This window comes from Phalaenopsis equestris, unplaced genomic scaffold, assembly GCF_001263595.1.
Source record: "Phalaenopsis equestris unplaced genomic scaffold, ASM126359v1 Scaffold207462, whole genome shotgun sequence".
Lineage (NCBI taxonomy): Eukaryota > Viridiplantae > Streptophyta > Magnoliopsida > Asparagales > Orchidaceae > Phalaenopsis > Phalaenopsis equestris.
Window position 1 is genome coordinate 137030 of NW_018226794.1, and position 22985 is coordinate 160014.

The 22985-nt window shown below is 33.7% G+C and overlaps 1 protein-coding gene across 2 annotated transcripts in view; it reads right to left on the reverse strand.

Annotated features, from left to right (window-relative positions):
• Positions 1-22985, reverse strand: part of LOC110036500 — a 32088-nt gene that overhangs the window by 7994 nt on the left and 1109 nt on the right. For both annotated transcript variants that reach the window (XM_020740961.1, XM_020740962.1), the window contains 5 exons: positions 22877-22960; positions 22273-22358; positions 3744-3824; positions 3272-3402; positions 1137-1178 (listed from right to left, as the gene is read on the reverse strand). In XM_020740961.1, coding sequence (XP_020596620.1) covers positions 1137-1178; positions 3272-3402; positions 3744-3824; positions 22273-22358; positions 22877-22960 — 424 coding nt within the window. The remainder of the gene's footprint in view (positions 1-1136; positions 1179-3271; positions 3403-3743; positions 3825-22272; positions 22359-22876; positions 22961-22985) is intronic.

The window sequence follows — 22985 nt, forward strand, 5'->3', positions numbered from 1 at the left end:
GTATTTTCTCCAACCCATTTAGATTCTTAAATGCATAAGATATTTATATTCCTATGAACTATAATATCTAATAATCTCATTAATTTATCTATGAGAGTACATATATTCTAAGTTACTATCCTAATATTAGTTCTATAGAATAATTTTTTAACCTCCATCCGTTCATAATGTAGCAGCCCATACACATTTTTTACTATATTCAAGTCATACAATGCGTCGCTTTTATGGGAGACCCTAGCATTTACACAATAATTGAAATGATTCATGTCACGATTTTTATACTATCGACTACCTAATGTATCCTTCTCCACTTTTCGCATCCGGGTTTCGGACACGAAAATTGAAGTATTAAATAAGAAAGGAGTAAAATAAACTAAAAAATAAAAAAAAAATCCATTCATTCAAATATATAGATGTCATACATTTGGCATGATATAAATCAAAATGTCACTATTACTCATTTTGGTTTTTTTAGAAGAAATAGAAAACATAATAAATAGCCGGATGCAAAAGAGCTCAGCATATGCATCGTCAAAAGAAGTAAATCAATATGAATTTTAGACCAATAAGCATTATAGAACTCAATCTGCAACAAATACATAAGCCAATTCAGAATCCTCCTTACTTAAGTTATGCTTAGATATTTTTTTAAAAGGTAACGATCAAAACACTTTTGTTTTAAAAGTATATGGATGAAAAAGTTAACTTGAGGGAGGTATTTATAATTTTTCCAGCTATTTGATATTCAACTAAATCTCAAGGCCGTAAATGAGAATCACCCTTAAGAAAGCAGGACTAACCTACTATTTACTACCCCTGCATGCGATTATAAGAAATAGATAAATATAAAAACTTTGCGCATACATGCTTCCAATTGAAGCTGGATAAAATTTAGAGAAAGATCACTTGTACGGTCTTCTGCATTATCTATTTTGATAATAAAAATAATAAACAACACTAAATTTAGTTTAAAAGAAAAGGCATGGGAATGCCTGCAAATCCAATTGTCCGTCAGAAAAATGGCAACATTCATATAGTAAAAAATACTTTCAAAAGGCAATAGTAAGATGTGAAAAGAAAACCAACTGATTTCATTTTTAATCTTTCAAAAAAAAACGCAAAAAAGAAGACCTCACCCTTCTTTGTACTACAAGATGCTGATAGAATGATGTGATTAACTGCAACCAAAAAAAAAAAAAAAAAAATTGCATTAGTTAAGTATGAATTTCCATAAAATTAAAATATCCAAAAGCCAAATACGAGACCATACATTTCATTTGATCACTATGATCATAACACAGGATAAAGGGAGGGCTGAGAACTTTTGTTTAAAACTTCTGAGATTTTTTATGGTCTCCTCAAACATTGTGCAATAAGTGATGGCAAACTCTAAAGTCTAGAGTCTTTGAAGATGCAATATATTTGTGTTTCACTGATCAATTTGAATTTACAAATTTAATTTTTTTGAATTTTACTGAAGAATTTTGAGTAGAAAGCAACCAGTTAAGAGTACATACTTGTATTTCAAAAAAATAGCAATGATAAACAGCACTTCAGCAGTTGGATTCAGTTTGTTAGATTTTCCTAGGCTAAGGTGGAAATTTCTCTTCATTCCAAAAGTGGCTGCAATTCATTCGACCTCTTGCGTTTTCCAGTTTATTTGATGAATGAGGTTCCCGTTCCTGCAGCATCTCCTTGTGGCCCCTTACATCTAATTCTAATATTGCTATTTCCGGTGTATTTTCTCCAATTGCTGGCAGCAGTTTTGGAGAATTAAGACAACTATTATAGCGGGCTATTCCACAAGTCTTCATATTTATCTAGACTCCTGATAAACGCCTATCCCATGAGGCATATATATGTGTTCTAAGGCATATAAAAAATTATTCTTTGATATTAATAAAATCTTAATTTTTAATTCTCAAACCACTCTTCTATTCTAAAATTATACTTATTGATAGCGTAAAACTTGAAATATTTTTGGGAATGGCAATCTCCTTCTCAAACATGATGAGGCTTGCAATCAGTTATTTTGTTCTTTTGGATCAATTTCCTCAATACCTTCTTCCTCTTCCTCTCTTTTTTTTTTTTTTTTTTTTTTTTTTTGTGTTGCCTTAATTGGTTGAAAGTGCGTTCGATTTTTGTAAGAACTGCTGCAATATAATTTTTTTATAGGTAAAAAAAAAAAGATTAAAAAATAGTCTTTCAACATCTTTAACTTCTTTTCATTAATTTACACTAAAAGGACAATCCTTGCTTGATTTGAAGTTCCATTATTTTCAACTTAAAGAAAAATAGTAGTGATTTTGATGTTAATAGCATGCTTTCCCAAGATCATTAATTGATTGCATCTAAATCAACCTTAAATGCCAAATCTCTGTCAAGAAACTTAAACTTTAGAATGCAATAAATAATTCTAATTAATGACCAACTGAAATGTGCTTTTCATGTCCTCTAGAAGAAGATTAAAATATATTAAAATATCAAGGTCATTGAAAAACAAGATGCTTTCAGCACAAGTAATTATCGCGTTAACAAAAATATTCCTATAGCTATTGAAAGTACAATCTTGAAGCATTTTCAAATTGGACAAATAAGTTAGGTACTTTTCGAGAGGTACAAGATGTCCAATGTCCAAATAATTGAATTTTCTAAAACAAATCAATCGGATATGCCCAACCGTTTTAGTAATACTATTTTATTAGAGCATTACTAACAAAACATATACATATATAGATGAGAATAAAAAAAAGCTTTCCTGAATAGATTATTTGATTGTTGCATCAATTTATTACCAAAAAGTTTACATTACATGTTAGGTCTACATTAGAAATCCTATATCCTAAAAAATTGTACATCGACAAGGAAATAGAGTAGTTTAAGATTATCATGAATAATAAACAAGCCTGATTCTTCAGAATTCAACTACATATGTAGAAGATGAAACTGATTCAGATCACAGACCACAAAAATGTGATTATAAAACCCTCCCATATGATCTAATGGTTAGCTTGTCTAATTTTCCTGTGCTTCTTAATCTTGCCTTCTAATATGTTTCCATTATTCATTATTTTAACTAACAAATCTTCCGTTCCCTTCTGATCTCAATATATCCTATAAACCAACATGCAACTATCCCCGCAAGGCACCAACCATTGAAACAACATCTTCAGGAGAGCCCAAAAGGAAATAGCTGAAGTAACAAAATTGAAATGACTACACTGTACAAAGTTATGTGACTGAATAACATTGACAAATATCAAAAGCAAACCTGCGATTGTTTGACAAGCTCAAGGGAGAAATTAAATGAAGGACTCAAAGGACTGTTTGAGCCCAATCCATATCCAATAGCATAACTCCAGCTTTTTAAGTCCATAAAATTCATAGGACGCCTACTTCCATCTAGCAAGTAATGACACGCATAAGAAAAGATAGATGATGGTATGAATGATCTTTTTCATTTTTCAAGCTTTCACGTGATATTATTTAAACTTAATAATTTAATAGCTTGCTTAGCCTTTCTTGGTAGACTAGTCACTATAGAAAACATTAGACGAGTATTAGATGAGGCTTGGTTTCTCATGGAAGACCTTAAAGTCACAATTAATGTTTCCAGAGCAGCTTGAATAAATGACATTTTTTTTGCCCAAGTACATGAAACAAAATAACAATATATTTCACTTTAAGCCGTTGGATTCAAACATGTAAGCATTTCACTCAAATGATCAAGTTACTAAACTTACTTGGGGGGTCGTACTTCACACCCAAGCATAACCTCCCTGTCCTTCCAACCACCCACGCAGATATTGGAATCTCGCTAGATACTTAGCAAAGTACAATGGAAAAGAGTATACAATTAGCAAACATGGAGGAAATTAAAAAAAAAAACAAAAACAAAAATGTTACATCTCAGAATAAAACTACAAAAGCCAACCAAAATTTATTGGATTGTTACAATAAAAAAAAGGTTGAGCAACAATGACCAGCTTAAAACAAAAGGAACAAGATATTAATGCAGGAATCAAAATACCTCAATCCAATATTGCCATTATAGAGAGCAGGTCTGCATAGCCTAAGATTCAACTTTGCAGAGACTCAAGAAGGCTTCTAAAAAAATGGCAAACAGTCAAACTCACTTAAATCCTACTACAACGTATGTGTAATGCTAAAAAGTTTGCAATGCCAGATGTCAAAAGATCCAAAATTCTTAAATCCCATTTTTCAAAACCTTAAAAAATGATTATAGTGGTTTTAAAAGAAACTATATTTTGCGAAGATCATTTTAAAATATAAATGTATATCGTTAATTGCAATTAATAGGTATAATAATCTACTCAATAATTAAATATTTTTTTCCTAAATTTTGAATGTTTTTACTATGAACCATTGTTCCGTAGCTGCAAAAAGAATTGTGGACTTTTCCACTTCACTTAGCATGCAAAAACTGATGTATTTAATGACGATGGACAATAATTTTATGATAATATGATACTTACATAGCTATATATTACAAAGTTCCAAGCTAAGCTTTAATTCCTGTCCCCATTTTCTCATTCCATACCCATAAAACTTCAACAAAAGAGCAAACTGAGAGTTGCAGAGGAACGAAAGGGGAAGAAGGGAAGAAAAAAATAAGTTGAGAAGTTTGAGGTATAAATATGGCATTCTTCTATTTCCATATCTAGACATCTTCGAATCAAAGTAATAGACTTTGAGTTTTATAAGTTTTGCTTTACAATTTAATTATAAGTTACAAATTTTAGTACATTAAAAATTTTGTATCTCATAGACTGTTTACAAAAGAGCACGATCATGAGCCAATCGTCATCTGGTTAAAATTTTCTAATTCAGAAAGAAGATTTTGTTTTAATGTTTTGTATGAAATGTATAAGTTACACTTGTACATAAGCTAATATCTATTAGAAGGGTTTTCATATTATATAATGCATGTTTCTATCCTAGCATTCATGATTAAACTGTTGCACATCATTTTAAATTATGAAAGGCATACAATTGATTTATTAAAATTATGCAATATTTTATTATAAAAATATCTTTTAAAATCAGGACTGAATACTTGTGAATTACTTATTTACAAATCAAAATGATTTGTCTGTTTAAAAAGAATGGTATCTTTATTTAAATATTCATCATTGAAAGTGAAATGAGCTTAAGAAACACCAATTAAGTGAGATAGGTTGACAATAATGTGCCAGATAATCTATACAGTTAAGGCAAAGGCAAGTTCTTATGTATGCAAAAGGATACTCAATATATATAGCATTTGGGCTGAGCTTCCAATTTTATGACATGTTGTGTGAAACCGATACAATCACTATATTATAATGACCAATAAACTAAGGCATACATGCAAAATATATTTCCAAGATAAAATATAATATTTTATGTTAATAATAGGTTTAAGAAGTAAATGAATACTATAAAAGGTATAGTCTCTTATGTTAATACCTATAAACTTGACTAACATATTGCATATTATAATTAAATATTAATTATCTCTTTTAAAGTATTATTTAGTAAAAGTATTTCATTTATTATTCTATTAGTTATTATTCAGGAAAAGCCAATTACGATTATAGGTAATGCACTAGATTTGTAAATATATTATTTTATTCTTATGTTCAGTTTATGATTAGCATATCATATTGCCTTAATCTTGAAAACTTGAATTTTATAATAGAGTTATTTATAAAGCTAAGCTTTTAAACACATCAGATTTTACTCTGGTTATTATTTCAAGTAGAAGGAAAGATACTGCTGTTCATAAATGAGGATAGAGTTTTGAAAATATTATTCTATGTTTTGATGTATCATTTTGATAAAAAAATTGTAAGCACTTTAAGCATATATGTAATAAAAATTTAATGCTCTGTAAATAAACTTTGAAGAATACCATAAAAAATATTTTGAAATATTTTTGCTCAATTGATTTCTGTTAAATTTTAGATTGATGTGCGCTAAAAATTATGTTATATGATAAATTTTAGTTGTATAGATTGTTAAATATGATTAAGATGCAGATGATGAAAAGATACAGTAATTTGTAGAGCCTATAGTAACAGTAACTCGACCAATAACACATGTAACACCTATTACTAATGCAAGTAACAGTGTTAACATGAAAATTGACTAGTACTTAAAGATAGCCAGCTAATTTCAAGGGAAGAAAAAATGATAAAGCTGCAGAGATCTTGATAGTTGGAATAGAGAAGACTTCGAATAGAATAAAATATCCTAATGAGAGATGAGTATCTCTAGTCTTGTATCTAAGAGAGACAAAACGGTGATGGAGAGGCCAGCATCTAAAGAAGTTCAAAGGAAAACTTAAAGAGTTGATTATTTGAAATGAGTTTGAGTAAAGTTTTAGAAATTGATTTATCCTTCCTTGTATAAGGTAAGCAATGCAATAAAATTTTGTAATTATGACCTAAGTATCAAAAATGGTGACTTGGGATGAGATAAATATTATATCATTATCTAAATATGCACCAGATCAGATTAGTAATTGTTGAATCCTAACATGTCCAGAAAGTCACGCCCAAGGTATAGAGCGTATGAAAAGAGGATAGCGGGAAACAAAGAGGAAGAGAACTGTAGAATGCGAGCATCAGATTAGTAATTATTGAATCCTAACATGTCCAGAAAGTCACGCCCAAGGTATAGAGCATATGAAAAGAGGATAGCGGGAAACAAAGAGGAAGAGAACTATAGAATGAGAGCATATAATCCTTTATTCATAAAATGATCCCCTATTTATAGTTATAGAGATATTTAGAATACACGGTTATATCTAAGACCATTCTCTCTAAAAAGAGGCCTAAGGGTATTAAGATCTTTTACAATTTAAATCTATAAATATATTTAATAATAGATTAATTAGTCGATCATGATGGCTCTTAGCCGTTAGTACACATCCATTTGTTCAGTGATGGTGAGCCAAACAACGTGAGAATCACTCATCTGTAGCTTAACCTTAGTCTTCGAACAGCCTCCTTCACTCATCTAGCAGAGAATTGTTCCTTCATTGGGCCTATTATGTCGGTCGGCTCGCATACCAAAGGGAGCGACTCGTCATAGCTTTGAGACATCGTTTATTGACTCAACATTGATTTTTGCTCCAATAAAGTAAAATATTGTGTGATTGGATCTCTACATGCTTTGACTGTGAGTCCCTCTTATCTTGTCGTGTATCATTTCTCTCTAAGATTCGTGTTGTTATAATCCTATCATACATATTTAGTTCCCCAATTTTCTTGGTTTTTAAAAGCGATACAACAACAACAAGCCTTTATCCCATTAAGTAGGGTCGGCTACATGAATCTTTTTTCTCCATTACGTCATATTGACTGTCATATTTTCATTTAATTCTAATAAATTAACATCATTTTTATACAATATGCCCAATTCTTTCTAGGTCTACTTGTCTTTCTTAATGTATATCGAATCAATAACATCTACCAATAAAAACAAGAGAATTAAATGTTACATTAAATGTGTTTATTTCGTAAATAGTATTCTTAATAATTAAACTCCATGGATTTCCGTGCATTGGCATCCTATAAATAGGTTGTTACTAATGACCTTCATATCCACACTCTCTTCCTGTCAAGAGCTTTGGTCGTTCTTGTTGAAGGTACTCTCATGGCAAGCAGCAAGAAGGTTCGTGTTGGCGAGCTGTCTAATGATATTCTGATGAAGGTTTTCGGACTACCAACTGAGAAGATTTGTCCCTTAAGTATTTCTGCAAAAAGTCGTTAGCCTAAGGGAGACTTCTTCGGAGATAAGACAAAGCATCCAAAGAGCAGTATGCCTGCCAGGAAGAGGCAAGTGAAGCAATTTGCTTTCAAGAGGGGGTCACTGGATGAGTGTGGTGATGATGATGATGGGAACAAATGGAAAATGTTCCCCAATTGTGTCGGAACTCAAACAAGGGTTCTACCGTTTTCCCCATTAGATCATTGACCAAGCCTGATGGTCGGGAAAAAAAAGACATCTGAAGAACATCTAGGGGTCTGCCGCTTGGGGACAAGAACACAGTTTGTCCTTCTCAGATCGGAGGGATGAGAGTTGTGGACACTCCACTTATGCCTGGTGAGAGTTTCTCGTACTTGCTCTAGTCTGAACTTGACTGACTCCTTGGTATGAGGAGTTCGGTTGTTTGATCCACTTATTGGCTTAGGGAGATTTCGTGCCTTGCATAACTTTGCCTCTTTTTTTTATGAAGAAGACCTGATTGGTGTTTCTGACTAGCTGAAAACTTTCGAGGGCCAAGCCCCAACGTCTCGGAAGGTCGTGGGGGACACTTCAACTGTCAGTGAAAGGGAGTCGACTGGCTCCATGGTTCGTCGTATGGACTAGACGACGGATTTCTTTGCCTGTGAAGTTGAGGCTTGGAAGGAAGTTGAAGCCCAGCGAGAGGCTAACATATAGAAACTAAAGGTGCACCAGGATGCCCTCTCTGAGAAGCTGTCGGTTGAACTTCCGACCTCCGAGTGGAAGCAATGGACCATCAAATCGAAACTGCGACCATTCGAATGGAGACTGTGAACCTATGGATGGACCTGACTGATGTAAGGGAGACATGTTCGATGGCTCGATTCCAAGCTGAGATGGATAGTGTTGACAGGTTTAAGTTAAGGGATAGAGTTTTATATAAGGAGTTATTGAGGCGAGGGTTAGACTTGTCGCAGGACAAGCCGCTAATAAAGTTTTCATGTCTGAATAAATATATATTCATGTTCCCTGTATTATGGCTTTCTTATATATGTGAATATACAATTTTTTTCTTTCCTGAATGAAGTGACGAGGGGTTTGTGTTCCCGAGGTACAGTCAATGGTGTTTCAGCTTCTCTTCGAGCCCTAAATATAGGGTTGAGGCCCCTTTATGATCTCATTTTTTACTTAAACTACCCTTGAGTCGCTCGTTCCTTTGTGCTTTTGTTTAGTGCTCGCATGGCTTCCAAATACTTGCTCCAGATATTTGGGACAATTCCAGCGTCGGAACGTTCCGTACTGACTTCTAATGAGGCTCTTAAACTCCAAAGGAGGTATGTCTACGATGATGACATTGTGTTAGAGGCCCCAAGCCCAAATGATCGGGAGACAGATGATTATAGAGGACGGCTCATGCTATACCGTGATCAACTCATATAGGGACTTCGCCTTCCCTTTCGTCGTGAGCTCTGAGCCATTATGAATCACTATGGTGTTATCCCGATCAACTAAAGGCGAGCTGCATTGTAGCGGTCATGACCTTTGTTGTTTACTACCGTAAGATGGAGACTCCTTGGTCGCAATAACTCTTTCCTCATTTGTTCTCCTTCAGTCAACTCGGATGGCTATGATTTCTTCTTCCACCAAAAAGATCTGGTTGATTGACCTTGAGAATAAGGTCAAGAACTGGAGACGTCACTTTATTCAGGCATCCTTACTCATTCGTCTGGTGAGCCATACAAACGTCAGAACATTTCTCCTCAATTCCAAGGCTCGACATCATCTGTGGAGGGGAAGAGCCTTTCCATACTTTGCTCGTGAGGAGATAATAAACAAGGTTTTACATCCGAGCAAGTATGGTTGGATGACCAAGGAACAGTGAGCTGTGTCTGATGCTGAGAAGACAAAAACAACGCCTTAATAAGGTGGCTAAGGCCTCGCATGAAGGAGTCAAGGGCGAAGAAGGGCAAAGAGAAAAGAAGTTTTGAAAAAGACCAAGGTTCAGATCTATCGTTACTCAACAGATTTCAACTGATGAATTAAATTTGATTGAAAAAGAACATTCCCTTTCGACAGGTGAGGCAAGGGCGGGGCCGCTAAGACTCCAACTCTGAGATCTGACATCGATACTTCTCGGATGAAGGGTCGGTCGGGGGTCAAGAGGATCCTCGGTCCGATGCATCTGGTTTTATCAACCTCGCAGGGAGGGGAAAAGCTATTCGGTTGTCTATGGACTCCGAAGCCAGAGAAGAACATGATCCCAGCCGGAGTGCTGATGCGAAAGAGATAGGCTCTGGGCTTAGGCACAACCCGGAGGTGGTGATCATAAGTCCCGGACTCGACCAAGGTGGGATAGGCCCTCGGTCCAAACCAAAACGAGTCCCTCGGTTCTTGAGAAGTCTCGACAAAGGAAAGCGAAAGACCCAGTGGGTGGCGCAGATTAAACATTCATTTCACCACCCCCCACCTTCCCCCGGAGGAAGTGATGAATGAATCCCAATGCAGGAAAAAGGACCAAGACCTTTGTCTTGAGGATTCCCGCCTTGCGTTGATTGAACTACAGAGGGATTGGTTCGATCGCGGTCCAGGAGTGCACTCTCATGCGACGGAGCTTGTGGATACACTATGGTCGGAGAGTTTCAAGGACAATTTAGACAACCTTAACCCTCTTCAATTATGCTGCTTGGTCGACAGATATCAACTATTGGGGATGACATCGTCCCATTATTTGTCTAACTTGTATCTCGATACTGCAGCCAAAATCGAGCATGTAAGGAAAAAAGCAGAGGACGACAAGGCCTGCCTGAAAAAAGTTTTGCGACGAGCGGATGATACTGAGGCTCATCTCGCTGATATGGAGGGAGCCTGGTGAGGCCTTCATAATGGCTTTCAATTTTGCTTAAGGAGAATGAAGAATTGTTTGTGAAAGTCACTTCATCAACCACAACTGAGATGCTTTCTGAGAGGCGAGTGAAGCAATTTTGCCTCGGTACTGAGTTTGCATTCAACCAGTTCGTGAAATGTTGAATGGTTTAACGCAAAATATGCACACCTAGGCGAGTTTGCTAAGCTCTTATCAATTCCGTCGCCTCCAAAAGCAATAGAGGAGGTGGGCAATACAAAAAAAACATGTTTTTTTTTATGGGAAGTAGATTAGCATGCTACTCAATGTGTGCTACACGCAGGAAGCCTCATTTAGAATTGAGCTTGATGAATTTTGAAAAAAAATAGTGTGGAGAACAAAGCTACAACAACAAGCCTTTATCTCACTAAATGGAGTCGGCTACATGAATCCTTTTTCTCCATTGTGTCCTATTGAGTGTCATATTTTCATTTAATTTTAATAAATTAATATTATTTTTATATAATTAGCCCTGGGCTTTTTAGGTCTACCTTTGTCTTTCTTAACATATGTCAAATCTAAAATATCTACTCTCCTAATTGAATCATCAGATGGTCGACGTTTAATGTGACCAAACCACCTAAGAAAACTCTCTCTAATATTCTCCGTCATTGGAGCTAAACCAACCCTATCACGAATATATCATTTCACATTTTGTCTCTAAGTGTAAAGACACTCATCCACCTAAGCATTCTCATCACAACAACACTTTGTTTATGCTTCTCTTTTAAAGGCCAACATTCAGTGTCATAAAGCATTGCAGGTCTCACCGCCATCTTATAAAATTTTCTTTTCAATCTAAGTGGTACTTTTCTATTACACAATAGACCTGATGCATTCCTCCACTTCAACCAACCAACTTGAACCCATAGTTACAACTCTTCCACTAGAGCTACTACCACTAAAATTGCATTCCATGTATTCAGCTTTAGCTCTACTCAAATGAAGGCCTTCAGCCTCCAATGTAGAACTCCATAATTCAAGTTTTTCCTAAACTCTTTCTCTAGTCTTATCTACAAGAAGAATATCATAAGCAAAAAAGCATGTGCAAAGGTACATCCTCTTGCAAATGTCCAGTAAGAGCGTCCATAGCTAAAGCAGAAAGATACGGGCTTAAAGCCAATCCCTGATGTAATCCAACTGAAATAAGAAAATACTTGGTCAATCCTCCTATTCGAACACAAGTAACAGCTATAATATACATATCTTTAATGACTTGAATAAAAGTCATATTAACACATTTCTTCTCTAAAACTCTCCAAAAGACTTCTCTTGGAACATTATCGTAAGCTTTTTCTAAATCAATAAAAATCATATGTAGATCTTCCTTATCCTCTTTGTACTTCTCCATTAAACCTCTCAATAAATGTATAGCTTCCATAGTAGAAATGTCTGGCATAAATCCAAACCGATTATGAGAAATCTTTGCAATATGTCTTAACCTACATTCAATAACCCTTTGCCATAATTTTAATGTACGACACATCAACTTAATTATTTTATAATTTGCACACTCCTGTGTATCACTTTTATTCTTAAAAATATGGACCAAAATACTCTTCCTCCACTCCTCAGACATCTTTTTAGTTTTTAAAATAATATTAAAGAGTTTAGTGAGCGAAGAAACTCTCAAATCTCCTAAATATTTCCACACTTTAATTGGGATGTCATCAGGTCCTACTAACTCTATGATAATAACTCTATGATAATCTTTTATAGGATAACAAGGCTACATTAAAAAAAAAAACTCGAGGAATATATAAGATGGCAGAGAAAAAAGAGAAATCCAAAGGCATAATTAGCCTCCGGGAGGAAAATCTACTTTTTGATCAAACCAGCATTGAACCCCAAAAAAAGACAATCATCTAGAGGCAAAAAAAGAATAGTACCAATCGAGTGTTTGCTCTAATATCACATGAAGCAAGAGAATCTTTATAGGTTGTGACAAGTATGATAGTACTTTAGATTTTGTTGTTAGAGTTTTTTTTTTATTTTTTTATTCTGCTTCTTTTGCAATATTTTTCATCTAAGCTATTTTTTAATAGGTAGTATATCAAATCCAACCATTATAGTCCTGACTTCCATACCCTATTACCAACTGATAATAACATGTTTGTCGGTACTTTATACTCTATTTATATAGTGATTGTTGGTGCTATTAAGATTTGATTTGATTTTACTACCTTTGATTGGGTTATGTGATTTTGGATATAAAATGATTCACTAATTACTATGTTACCATTGAATACTGGAGTAGTCTGGTTTGATTTGTCCAATGATAAAACGAATTTACTTTAAATTTGAGAAAGGAACAAGGTCTACACTCAATAATTATATCATGCTTATTAAATGGATGACAACTGATGAATTAATATTCTTGGTTAAATTAGAAGCTATTGAAGATGGATATGGTCACATAAATAGTAGTACCGTGGAGAACGAGTTGTATGCATATTTTTACCAACAAAATTTTGATTTGCACTAAAAAGAGATGTGGAGTTTGCAATAAATAATCAACCTAAAATTACATCCAATGTTAAAACACCTTATAGAAAAATTATTAATAAGCTGTAAGAGTTAAAGAATAATTTATTAAAGATGAATGAGATGCATTTCATTAGACCTAGTACATCTACTTAGAGTGCCCTTATTTGTTTGTCAAAAAGAAAAATAGAACTATGAAATCAAGTATATACTATTGAGAGTTAAACTATTTGACTATTAAACATAAATACCCTTTTTTAAGGATAGATGACTTATTTAATCAATTAGCATAATCTTCATATTTTTTAGAATTGATTTAAGATTTGGTTACCATAAAGTAAAGGTGACGCACAATGATACTAAAAACATAGCATTTAATACCACATATGAGCACTATGAGACCGTATTTATGAATATGATGCATAGAATATTCAAATCTTATTTTAATATAATTATTGATAGTGTTTATTAATAATATACTAGTCTGCTCCAAAAATAATGATGATTATTTGTCATTCCAAAATCATTTTGGGCTTACTACAAGGTATAAGTTGTATGAAAAGTTGTCTAAATGTGAGTTTTCGCTAAGCAGTGTTGTCTTTTTGAGATAAATCGTTAGAGATAAGTGTATCAGTTAATGCTTAAAGGTGAAAATAAGGGTGGAATGGCAAAGGCTGACCAATATAATAGACAATTATAGTTCTCTAGGATTGAATGGTTACTCTGGAGGCAATTTGGCTGCAAGTAGGATTTAGTAACCCCAGTGAATCGGGATTTAATAAATCCAGAAGCAATTAAAACTTAAAAATTATTTCACATGATAGAGCTTAAATATGATGAAAACCCGTTAAATCATTTTGCTCTATTTATTTTAGGAGTTAAATATGTTCAAATAAAATTTTAATATTAATGAGTAACAAAGCCATTATTAAATTAATTTAATTTAATTTAACGTTTACTATTCCTAATTACATTAATCATTAGTCGATAATTTATTATGCTAATTAATCATTAATTAAAATTTTATCAAACTGCTTATTATTATTTTGTACTTTATTATCCATTAATTAGCACATCATAATATATCAATTAATAATTAATTAATAATTTATTAAGCTAATTAAATATTAGTTTATATTTAATCAATTTGTATAATATATTATTTAAATTAAGTTCATTTCAATTTAGCCAATATCAATTAGAATTAGATTAATTAAATAATAGTTTAAGATAATAAATCAATAAATTGTTAACAAAGAGTAAAGTGTCAAAATAGTCCCCGACTAATTACATGGTATCATTTTAGTCCCAGACTTTATAAGGGCTATTAGAGCTTAAATTTAAAATAGTTGGGGACTATTTTAGCCCTTCTATAAAGTTTAGGATTAAAACGAAACATGTAAATAGTTGGAAACGTTTCTGAAACTTTGCTCGTTAACAAATAATATATTAAGCAATTAAAAAATAACTTCTGCTTAAAAAAAATATTAGTTAGGTAATATTAGTTAATAAGGCCTATATAGGTTTTTAATTAATATATCTACATATAATTTTATTTACTTAATATTAACTATTTTAATTTCTAATTTTTTTCTTAATTTCCTTTGTCAATTTTTTTGATAATTTTTTAATGAATATATCAGCATCTGATATCGAGAATTGGTAATTGTAGCTAACTGGAAAGGCATTAACAAGATCAGAACACATCAAAGAGAAGCAACATTATTGAGTGTTGGTTAGTCTGAAACCATCATCTTTCTCCCACTTCCACTCCTACCCAAAACCATAGAGAAAAAAGAAACAAGGAAGTTGTGATGGGGCGCCCATTAGGTAGGAGATAGGCGGGCATTATTCCCACATCTTTCTCCCCTCATAGCATATTTTTGTTCACAAAATCCCTTAAATTAGTCAAACTATTGGATTTACTAAATCCATGATTGATACAGTTAACCAAAACAACAGTAAGCAAATAAACATTATTATTGAAGAAAGTTTACAGTTGGTTATAACAAACACACTGAAATAGTAAATAAAAATAAACACGACACACAACTCTGTTATAATTGTATTTCAAAAGGGTGGTGGTCGGTTTGGCGGGTTTGAAAGTGGTGGTCGGAAAGTTGAATGGTTGGATGGCGGTTGCGGCAGAGGAGTTGTGGGCGACTGTTATGGGGGTGACAGTTCGCATTGGTTGATTGGGAAAGCCGAAGAATAGTAAGTTACTATTTTTTAGATGACTGCAGTGAAGGGGAAGGAGTGGCGGCCTGAACAGTAGGTTGAAAAGTGGGGAAAATAGGTGATGGGTGGCTAAGCAAGGCTGGTCGCAAGTCTGGAAGCGAAGATAAACAAGAATTAGGATGGCTAGACTGCAAGTAGGCGAAAACAAGGGATGGTAGGGGCCGTCAAAAGGCTATGGGTTATCGAAAACAACCAGAGAAAGGGTTGGTTGCTGATTCGAAAGGCGAACAATAAAGATTGTGGAAGGGCAGTGCTTGGAAAGAAGAGAACTGCAGAAAAGAACAGCAACGGAGGTTGTTCTGGTCGGTCACAGCATGGAAAGGTGCGTGGCAGCGAAACGAGGGATGAAGAGGAAGGGAAAGTAGAGAAAATTTATCACCTCAAGAGCGAGATACAATTAGAGCACCACTTAATCCCTTAGAAAGGTAGAAACACCGCCTCAGAACGAGATACAGTCAGAGCACCACTCGTACTTAAATACAGTCCTAAAAGGAAAAAACTTGAGAAATTGACGCTTATCCCAACAGAATACTCACAAAAAACTATTCCTAGACTCCCATGAAAGTGAATTTATAATAACAGGATAACTCAGAGTGGGTCAAGGTACTAGCCAACACTCCCAAAACAGAGAAAGGCCTAGAACGTTTTAGTCTAAGCAGTAGACGAGAGTCTGTAGGTCATGGGAAATCCTGCTTGTTGAGGGTACCAGCTGGTTGAGGGCAATCTCACATGCGCGAGACGCCTGTGTTAGTTTCTCATGGTTGTGAGAGCTTCGACCGCATCCGTCGAAGCTTCAGCCTCCTTATAATAGTTAGGTTGACCACGTTGAAGGTCAAGAAAAATGTTGCAGGCTCTCGATACATCAATTATGTAGATGTTGTCATTCCAAAGAACATCCTGATAGAATAAATATACATCCACTTTTGGCATAACTTAAGCTAGAGTTGCATATCAACATAGATTACCAGGGGCCAAATCCCATGCAAGTAAATATATAATATACTTCTCCCACTCCCCGTACTCGGCTGGATGTATCTGATAAACAACTCTATCGAGAAGAATCAACTCAGAACGACAACTATGGTAGGTTGGGCCACACTGACACGCAACTACTCAGGAAAGACCTCTTCCTCTTCTTGGACAGGACCGGAATCTTTTGTAGGTTATTCTTGTCCCCAAAGATCCTAAGTCGATTTTCAATATTGTTCCAGTGAGTACACAGCCGCACTGATTATAATACTCCAATAACTACATATAATCTTCCAGAAGTGACACAAAAGAGTCTCATATCTAAAATGTTGGACCTCCCACAGTAAGGGCAACTCAAAAGTGGGCTATATATCTAACAAGTCTGAAATTCTCTTATATGGGATTGTCATGTGTCTAGTGTTGATTCCTGCAACTTAAGACCAACTTGCACCGCTAATGTTAATTATGTTGAAGTCTCTATCATAAGCTCGACTTGAACTAGGTGCATTTCTCCCTCATCAGTTGGAATTTTATAGTGTACTCATATTCTTCAGTGTCTACTGTGACATTGGGTGCATTTCTCCCTCATCAGTTGGAATTTTATACTCCTCTTTTGTGTACTCATATTCTTCAGTGTCTACTGTGACATTGTCAATTTCCTCAACAGCATCATGCTCAATGAAATAGATCATTCCCCTGGTTCTGCAATTTGGTAAAATATGCCCAAATTCTTTGCCCTTAAAACACTTTCTAAACTAGAAAAAATTTGAGAATGCGGATTGGTTGGACCTATTTTTCACTCTAAAATAGTGTCTCATTAAATGAGTTCGGTATGGATATTCAGTTGGGTGTACTTTTATTGTTTCATCCTAGGGTTGAACCCTTTCTATAAGATATGGTGGTCATCCGATGATGTTGTCTTTGCATTTTTAAAACTAGGGTTTAAACATCATATCTATAAAGAACTGAGAGGTACTTACGCTGTCTCTCGTTTCATTTAAGACCAGGTAGTAATTTTATTCTTCCTTTCTTGTTGTTCAAGAATCTTCAAGATCTCCCACCAGAAAGATGCACTCTTCCTTGACTTGTTGGTGGATAGTTTTACCATTCCGTCTAGTTAAATGTTCTAGTACTCAAAGCACGTTCCACCATCTAGACACTCGATAAACTCGTCCAAATCCATATGGTCATCAAAATATAATAAATTCAATTTTATTTCAAAATCTTAGATACTATAATATTTGATGCTAAATCTTCAGGATAGTGGTTTTTTATCTCTAAAATCTGTCTGGTGGATGGGATTCACTGTATTGTTTCAATTTGGCAAGTCACTGTGGCTACTGTGGCAATAAGTCTCTGTTGCAGTTGGAGGATTTTCAATCACATATCCTCTATAGAAGGTTCTCAGACATCTCATTATGGATTAGTCATAAACGACATTAAGACATTTCCTCCCGAATAGATCTCCAACAATTGCCTCTTCGGTGGCTTAGACGGGAGTTTGTAACTCGCGAGAAATCCCCATTGCGGGAGGCTCCCCCATCAATTTTTCAGGTTCTGCAAAATCTAGTGTGCAAGAGATGCTCGCATAAATTATTTAGGCCAAATGGAGGAATGTGATTTAAGATTCCAACGGATTTAAATGTTAAAAAAGTTATTTTTGACCATTTAGCTTCATTTCTACTAAATCCTGTGTAAATTCTAGTTAAATTCGGCTACCAAACAACCCTTAGAAGATGTATAAGGAGATTTTCTCAGATGACAATGTCTTTACCTAGAATGACAAGCAAGATGTTCAATTTGATTGAACTAATAAGCATGAGTAAAATTTTCAAGAACCTAAGAGATGTTTGATATTGGAATAAGAGTTAAAATTTTCATGTAGAACTGAGAAAATTTAGATATATATTTTTAAAAGTCTAGAATGTGTTTTAATAAAGAATAAGAAGGTAATTGCATGTGCTTTTAAAAAGCTAAAAGTGCATGAGTTGTATTATCCTACATATGATTTAATATTTGCAATAATAATGTTTACTCCAAAAATTTGAAGGCATTATTTGTGTGTGATAAGATGTTAATTGTATACATATCGTAAGAATTTAAGATATTATTTTAATAGAAAAAGAGTTGAACTTGAGATAGTCAAGATGATTAGAACAAATAGAAAATAATATTATTAACATTCAATAGTGTCCTAAAAAGGCTAATATAATGATAGATAAATTGATTAGAAGATATAATAGACGTTGGATGTTAACTCAGGAAGCAGAGGTAATTAGAGATATAGAAGGCTTCTAATTAAGGATAAAATTACCAAGTGATTAAACCATTGCAATTTACATCAAATGATTACACATCTTACCCAGGAGAAAGAACAATGGATACGCAAAGATAAATGATGAATATAAAAAGATTATTGAATAAGAGCAGTCAATAAGCAAAAAAGATCTCAACACAGACGAACGTGATGCAATCAATTCATCATTCGATCCCAAAAATTCTCTTGATTAAGGTGATTATATGTGAGGCTTATTACTTAGGTCATTCAATTTACCCAAATAATACCAAAAAATATGAAAATTTAAAGACATTATTTTGGGTGGCCTAGGAAGAGAAACGAAGTTGAATGGAATATTGCAGGCATTAGCATCACCAAAGTGAAAGTGTGAAAATATAACTATGAATTTAATCTCGGGTTTTCTCATATCAAGATAAGAGCATGATTACATTTGGGTGTTGCAAGCTTTAATTGATAGAATGACAAGATCTACACGCATTATGCCTATTCGTTTGACTGATTCAATGGAGAAATTAGCAAAGATATTTACAAAGAAAATTATTATATTTCAAGATATACCTATCTAACGATATCAAATGAAGATGGTAAGTTGACATCCAGACATTGGAAAAGCATTTAGATAAGTTTGAACACATAATTGTATTTCAGTATAACATTTTATTCACAAATTGATGGTCAATAAAAAATAACATAAAATGCCAGAGGATTTACTAAAATTATGTAGTTTAAACTTTGGATATGAGAGTAGTTTTTTATAGCAATAAGTATCAATATTATATCAAAATCACACCTTATGGGTAAATGTATGTCAAAATAAAGGGAACTTCACTAAATTGAGTTGAAGTTGTAGAGAAATAGTCGATAGAACCACAATTAATTGATTTAACTACTAAAAAAATAGATTAATAAAAAACAAATTGAAAGTTGTATAGGGTAATCAACAAAAATATTCTAATTGAAAATATAAAAAATTGTACCTTACAACGAACCAAAGCGAATGGCTTTACTCAAAATCAGCCATGAACACAAAACCATAGCCTTTGATCCTTCCCCCTCACTCTCGACATGTTGAATTAACGAACCAAAGCGAATGGCTTTACTCAAAATCAGCCATGAACACAAAACCATAGCCTTTGATCCTTCCCCCTCACTCTCGACATGTTGAATTAAGAAATAATTTTTAGTGCTTCTGTTCAATTGATTTATAATAATATCTAAATCAGTAAGAATTAAAATTTATGTTGTATGATAAATTTTGGTTGTTTAGATGGTTAAATATATCGCTTACTCTTCTCTAGTATGTAACGTTTCAAAATAAGTGTTGGTGATAAATTCAAGAAACTGAGCCATACCCGCCTCTGTTATATCTTAAATTCAACAAGAAAGGTCATCATGGAATATGACAGTATATCTAATTTCCAATGAAAGAAATTAAATCAAGCGAACATACAAATGCAAATAGTGGTGGGAGCATGTAAGTTTGTGTTCATTAGGAATGCAAGTCATGGATATTGAGCCTAGCTTATGCTTTTAGTTGAAGTATAAAAGCATGCAAATGACAACATGACTCCTAGATAAACGGAATTACCCGACTTAGTATTCCAAGCTTTAGGGCCTGAATGCAAAATTAATAAATCATTTTAAGAGTTGTAGACAAAAAAATTTCTAATATGTTTGCATATTATAATAAGTTTACAGATCTCATAATCAAACATGATTTACTGTAAATATATGTTACCATCTTATGTTCTCTTTAAATTTTTTAGACATGAGATTACAACTATCTAAGTTACAATTTATCAAGAACTTAGGTAAGGCCTCAACCTGATAATTGAACAATGACTCATACTATGAATGGTCTATAAATAATATCACACCGGCAATAATATAAAACTTGCTCCCACGTGCATATATGCACATTAGGGGTGGCAGTTTAGAGTAACGCATCCCATTATATGCACGGGGTTCATCTTCAAAAGAAAACTAATTAGTGCGTGTCAGTTTAGAGTAACGCATTACCCTTAAGTTAGAACTGATTTGTTTTTACAAAATATGTTTAGAACTGATTTGAATTTGAAGATGGTTCAATTTCTATCTTGCAATTCTAAACAACTAATTTTACACCTAATGCATTTCCAACCAAGAAACTCTTTTATAATTTCTTATGCAAGCTGAAGATACCTGAGTTTAAAAAAAAATGTCTATTTTCTTCAAGAACAGTAATGATTTACTTGGATTTATTTCACGCAGTTTAGGTGTTGGATATCTAAATACGTAGGAATTGAGTGGTATGTATGTAAATGCATATAAATTAATTGAAAATTGGACTCTCTATTATTTGTTTACTCAAAAAAACACTGCATTAAGCACCTATGTTGTCGGCAACCGCTTCCTCCACACTTTGGTAAGTACATTTTATTTATTTACTCAATTTTTTTACCGATATATTCTTTTATTTTAAAATTAGAGTATATTGTAAATCATTGATTACAAATTACGTTACAGATAATTTAAAATTTATTTAAAAAATTATCTACAAAAAGTTACAGATAAGTTGTTTTCCAAACGCACAAACCAAACAACTAAACAACTTATTCAGAACAGGGGCAGAATGGTCATTTTCCCAGAATCAGCTGTTTTCCAAACTCACAAATCAAACAGCCAGACAGCTTATCCGGATCAGCTGCTCATCAGCAGATTATCAGGATAAGGTGCTTATAAGCACAAGCTGGATAAGCTGCAGCTGCCCCAAACAGACCCTTAGATAATTATAAAATCTTCATTTGTGGATATTATACATAAAATTAAACCTATTTGCTAAACTTAAACCAAAAAAAAAAACAAAACAAGAGCAGAACCGCACAATCTCAAACTCACAGGCACATGCCTTAGGGGCCTCACCCTCGCAACTAATCCCATTGGGCTATCAATGGCTATTGCGGCACCGCCGCAACTGCTATGCCATAGCAACTGTTGTAAAGCCGCCTCTACCCTTCCCCACAAAAACCTCTCCTCCAGTTGTTGGTAACTATCTCCTTAACAATAAGAGAGGAGAGAAAGCAATCAACTACAATAATGATTCTAATGAAAACCTTATAAGTTATAATAATGGGAGACACATTTGAATTCTTAAATTATGATAACTTGCTTATGTTAAATTGGGCTTGCGAGAGAATTTTCATTTAGCGATACTTGTAGCCTTACATGACTATCAATAGCCTTCTATGCTCTTACTCTGACTTCCAACCTTGATATTAGTATGTTACATGTGATTTCATAATTTTTATTAATTTAATAGTTTACCTCTAAGATTTATGTCTTGATTCACGAAAAAAAAAATTGTATCAACACCCAATTGTTCAACTTCAAACATTGGTTGAAGTCAATGAAGCGGCAATCCCTTAGTAATCATATACTTCTATATCATACGATTATTTCATTGGGGAAAATCAAGTCATTAAATCAAAGGTCCAGCACACCTGACATTAGTTTGATATTTAAATGTGCTAAGACTTGTAGTCTAAGAATCTTTTGCTCCCACACCAAATAACTCAGTCCAATGCTTGTATCATTGTAGAAGAAAACTGTGTACAAAAACTTGGTATAAATTGCAACAATATTAGAATATATCGTGAAAGACATATACCAGGAAACGGCATAAGAATAGCACCAAAAGAAAGTTTTTCAGATCCATATCTCAAGCCCATGAAACCATAATCTTCCGGTTGTACCCTGTAAATGTCATCGAAGAACGGATGAGAATAATGCATGCTGTAACTTCCAAATTGCATTGTAAAGTACAACACAACCAAAACCATAAAAAGAATTACATTTAAGGGAAAGAAAGTGCAATTTTATAGCAGATTAAGTAGATTTAAAAAAACTATTTCAAAGAATTACATTTAAGGGAAAAAAAGAACTCTTTGAGATAAATCTTTAAAGAGATAAGCAAAAGAATTACATTTAAGGGAAAAAAAGAACTCTTTGAGATAAATCTTTAAAGAGATAAGCAAATAGTGGACACATCCTTCATTAATGGTAAGAGAAATATTACAGAATAACAAATGTGCATGCTGTAAGAAGAAATTTGTCTTGCATCAGCAGAGATGAAAAAACTGATGGATGCATCTTTCATTAATGGTATGAGAAGGTCAATGTGCATAATGCTCCAATGAGCAGAGATTCTTTCACTTTCTTAAGGATGTATAGTAAACCACTATGTAAAAAAAAAAAGGATAAACGAATCATACCTGTTAGGAGTTAGCACAGGAAATATACCAAAAGCTCCAAATCCCACTTTTGGATAATATGCACAGGACCTTAAGCGTAAAATGCTTTCCAAAACAAGAGTAGATTAAC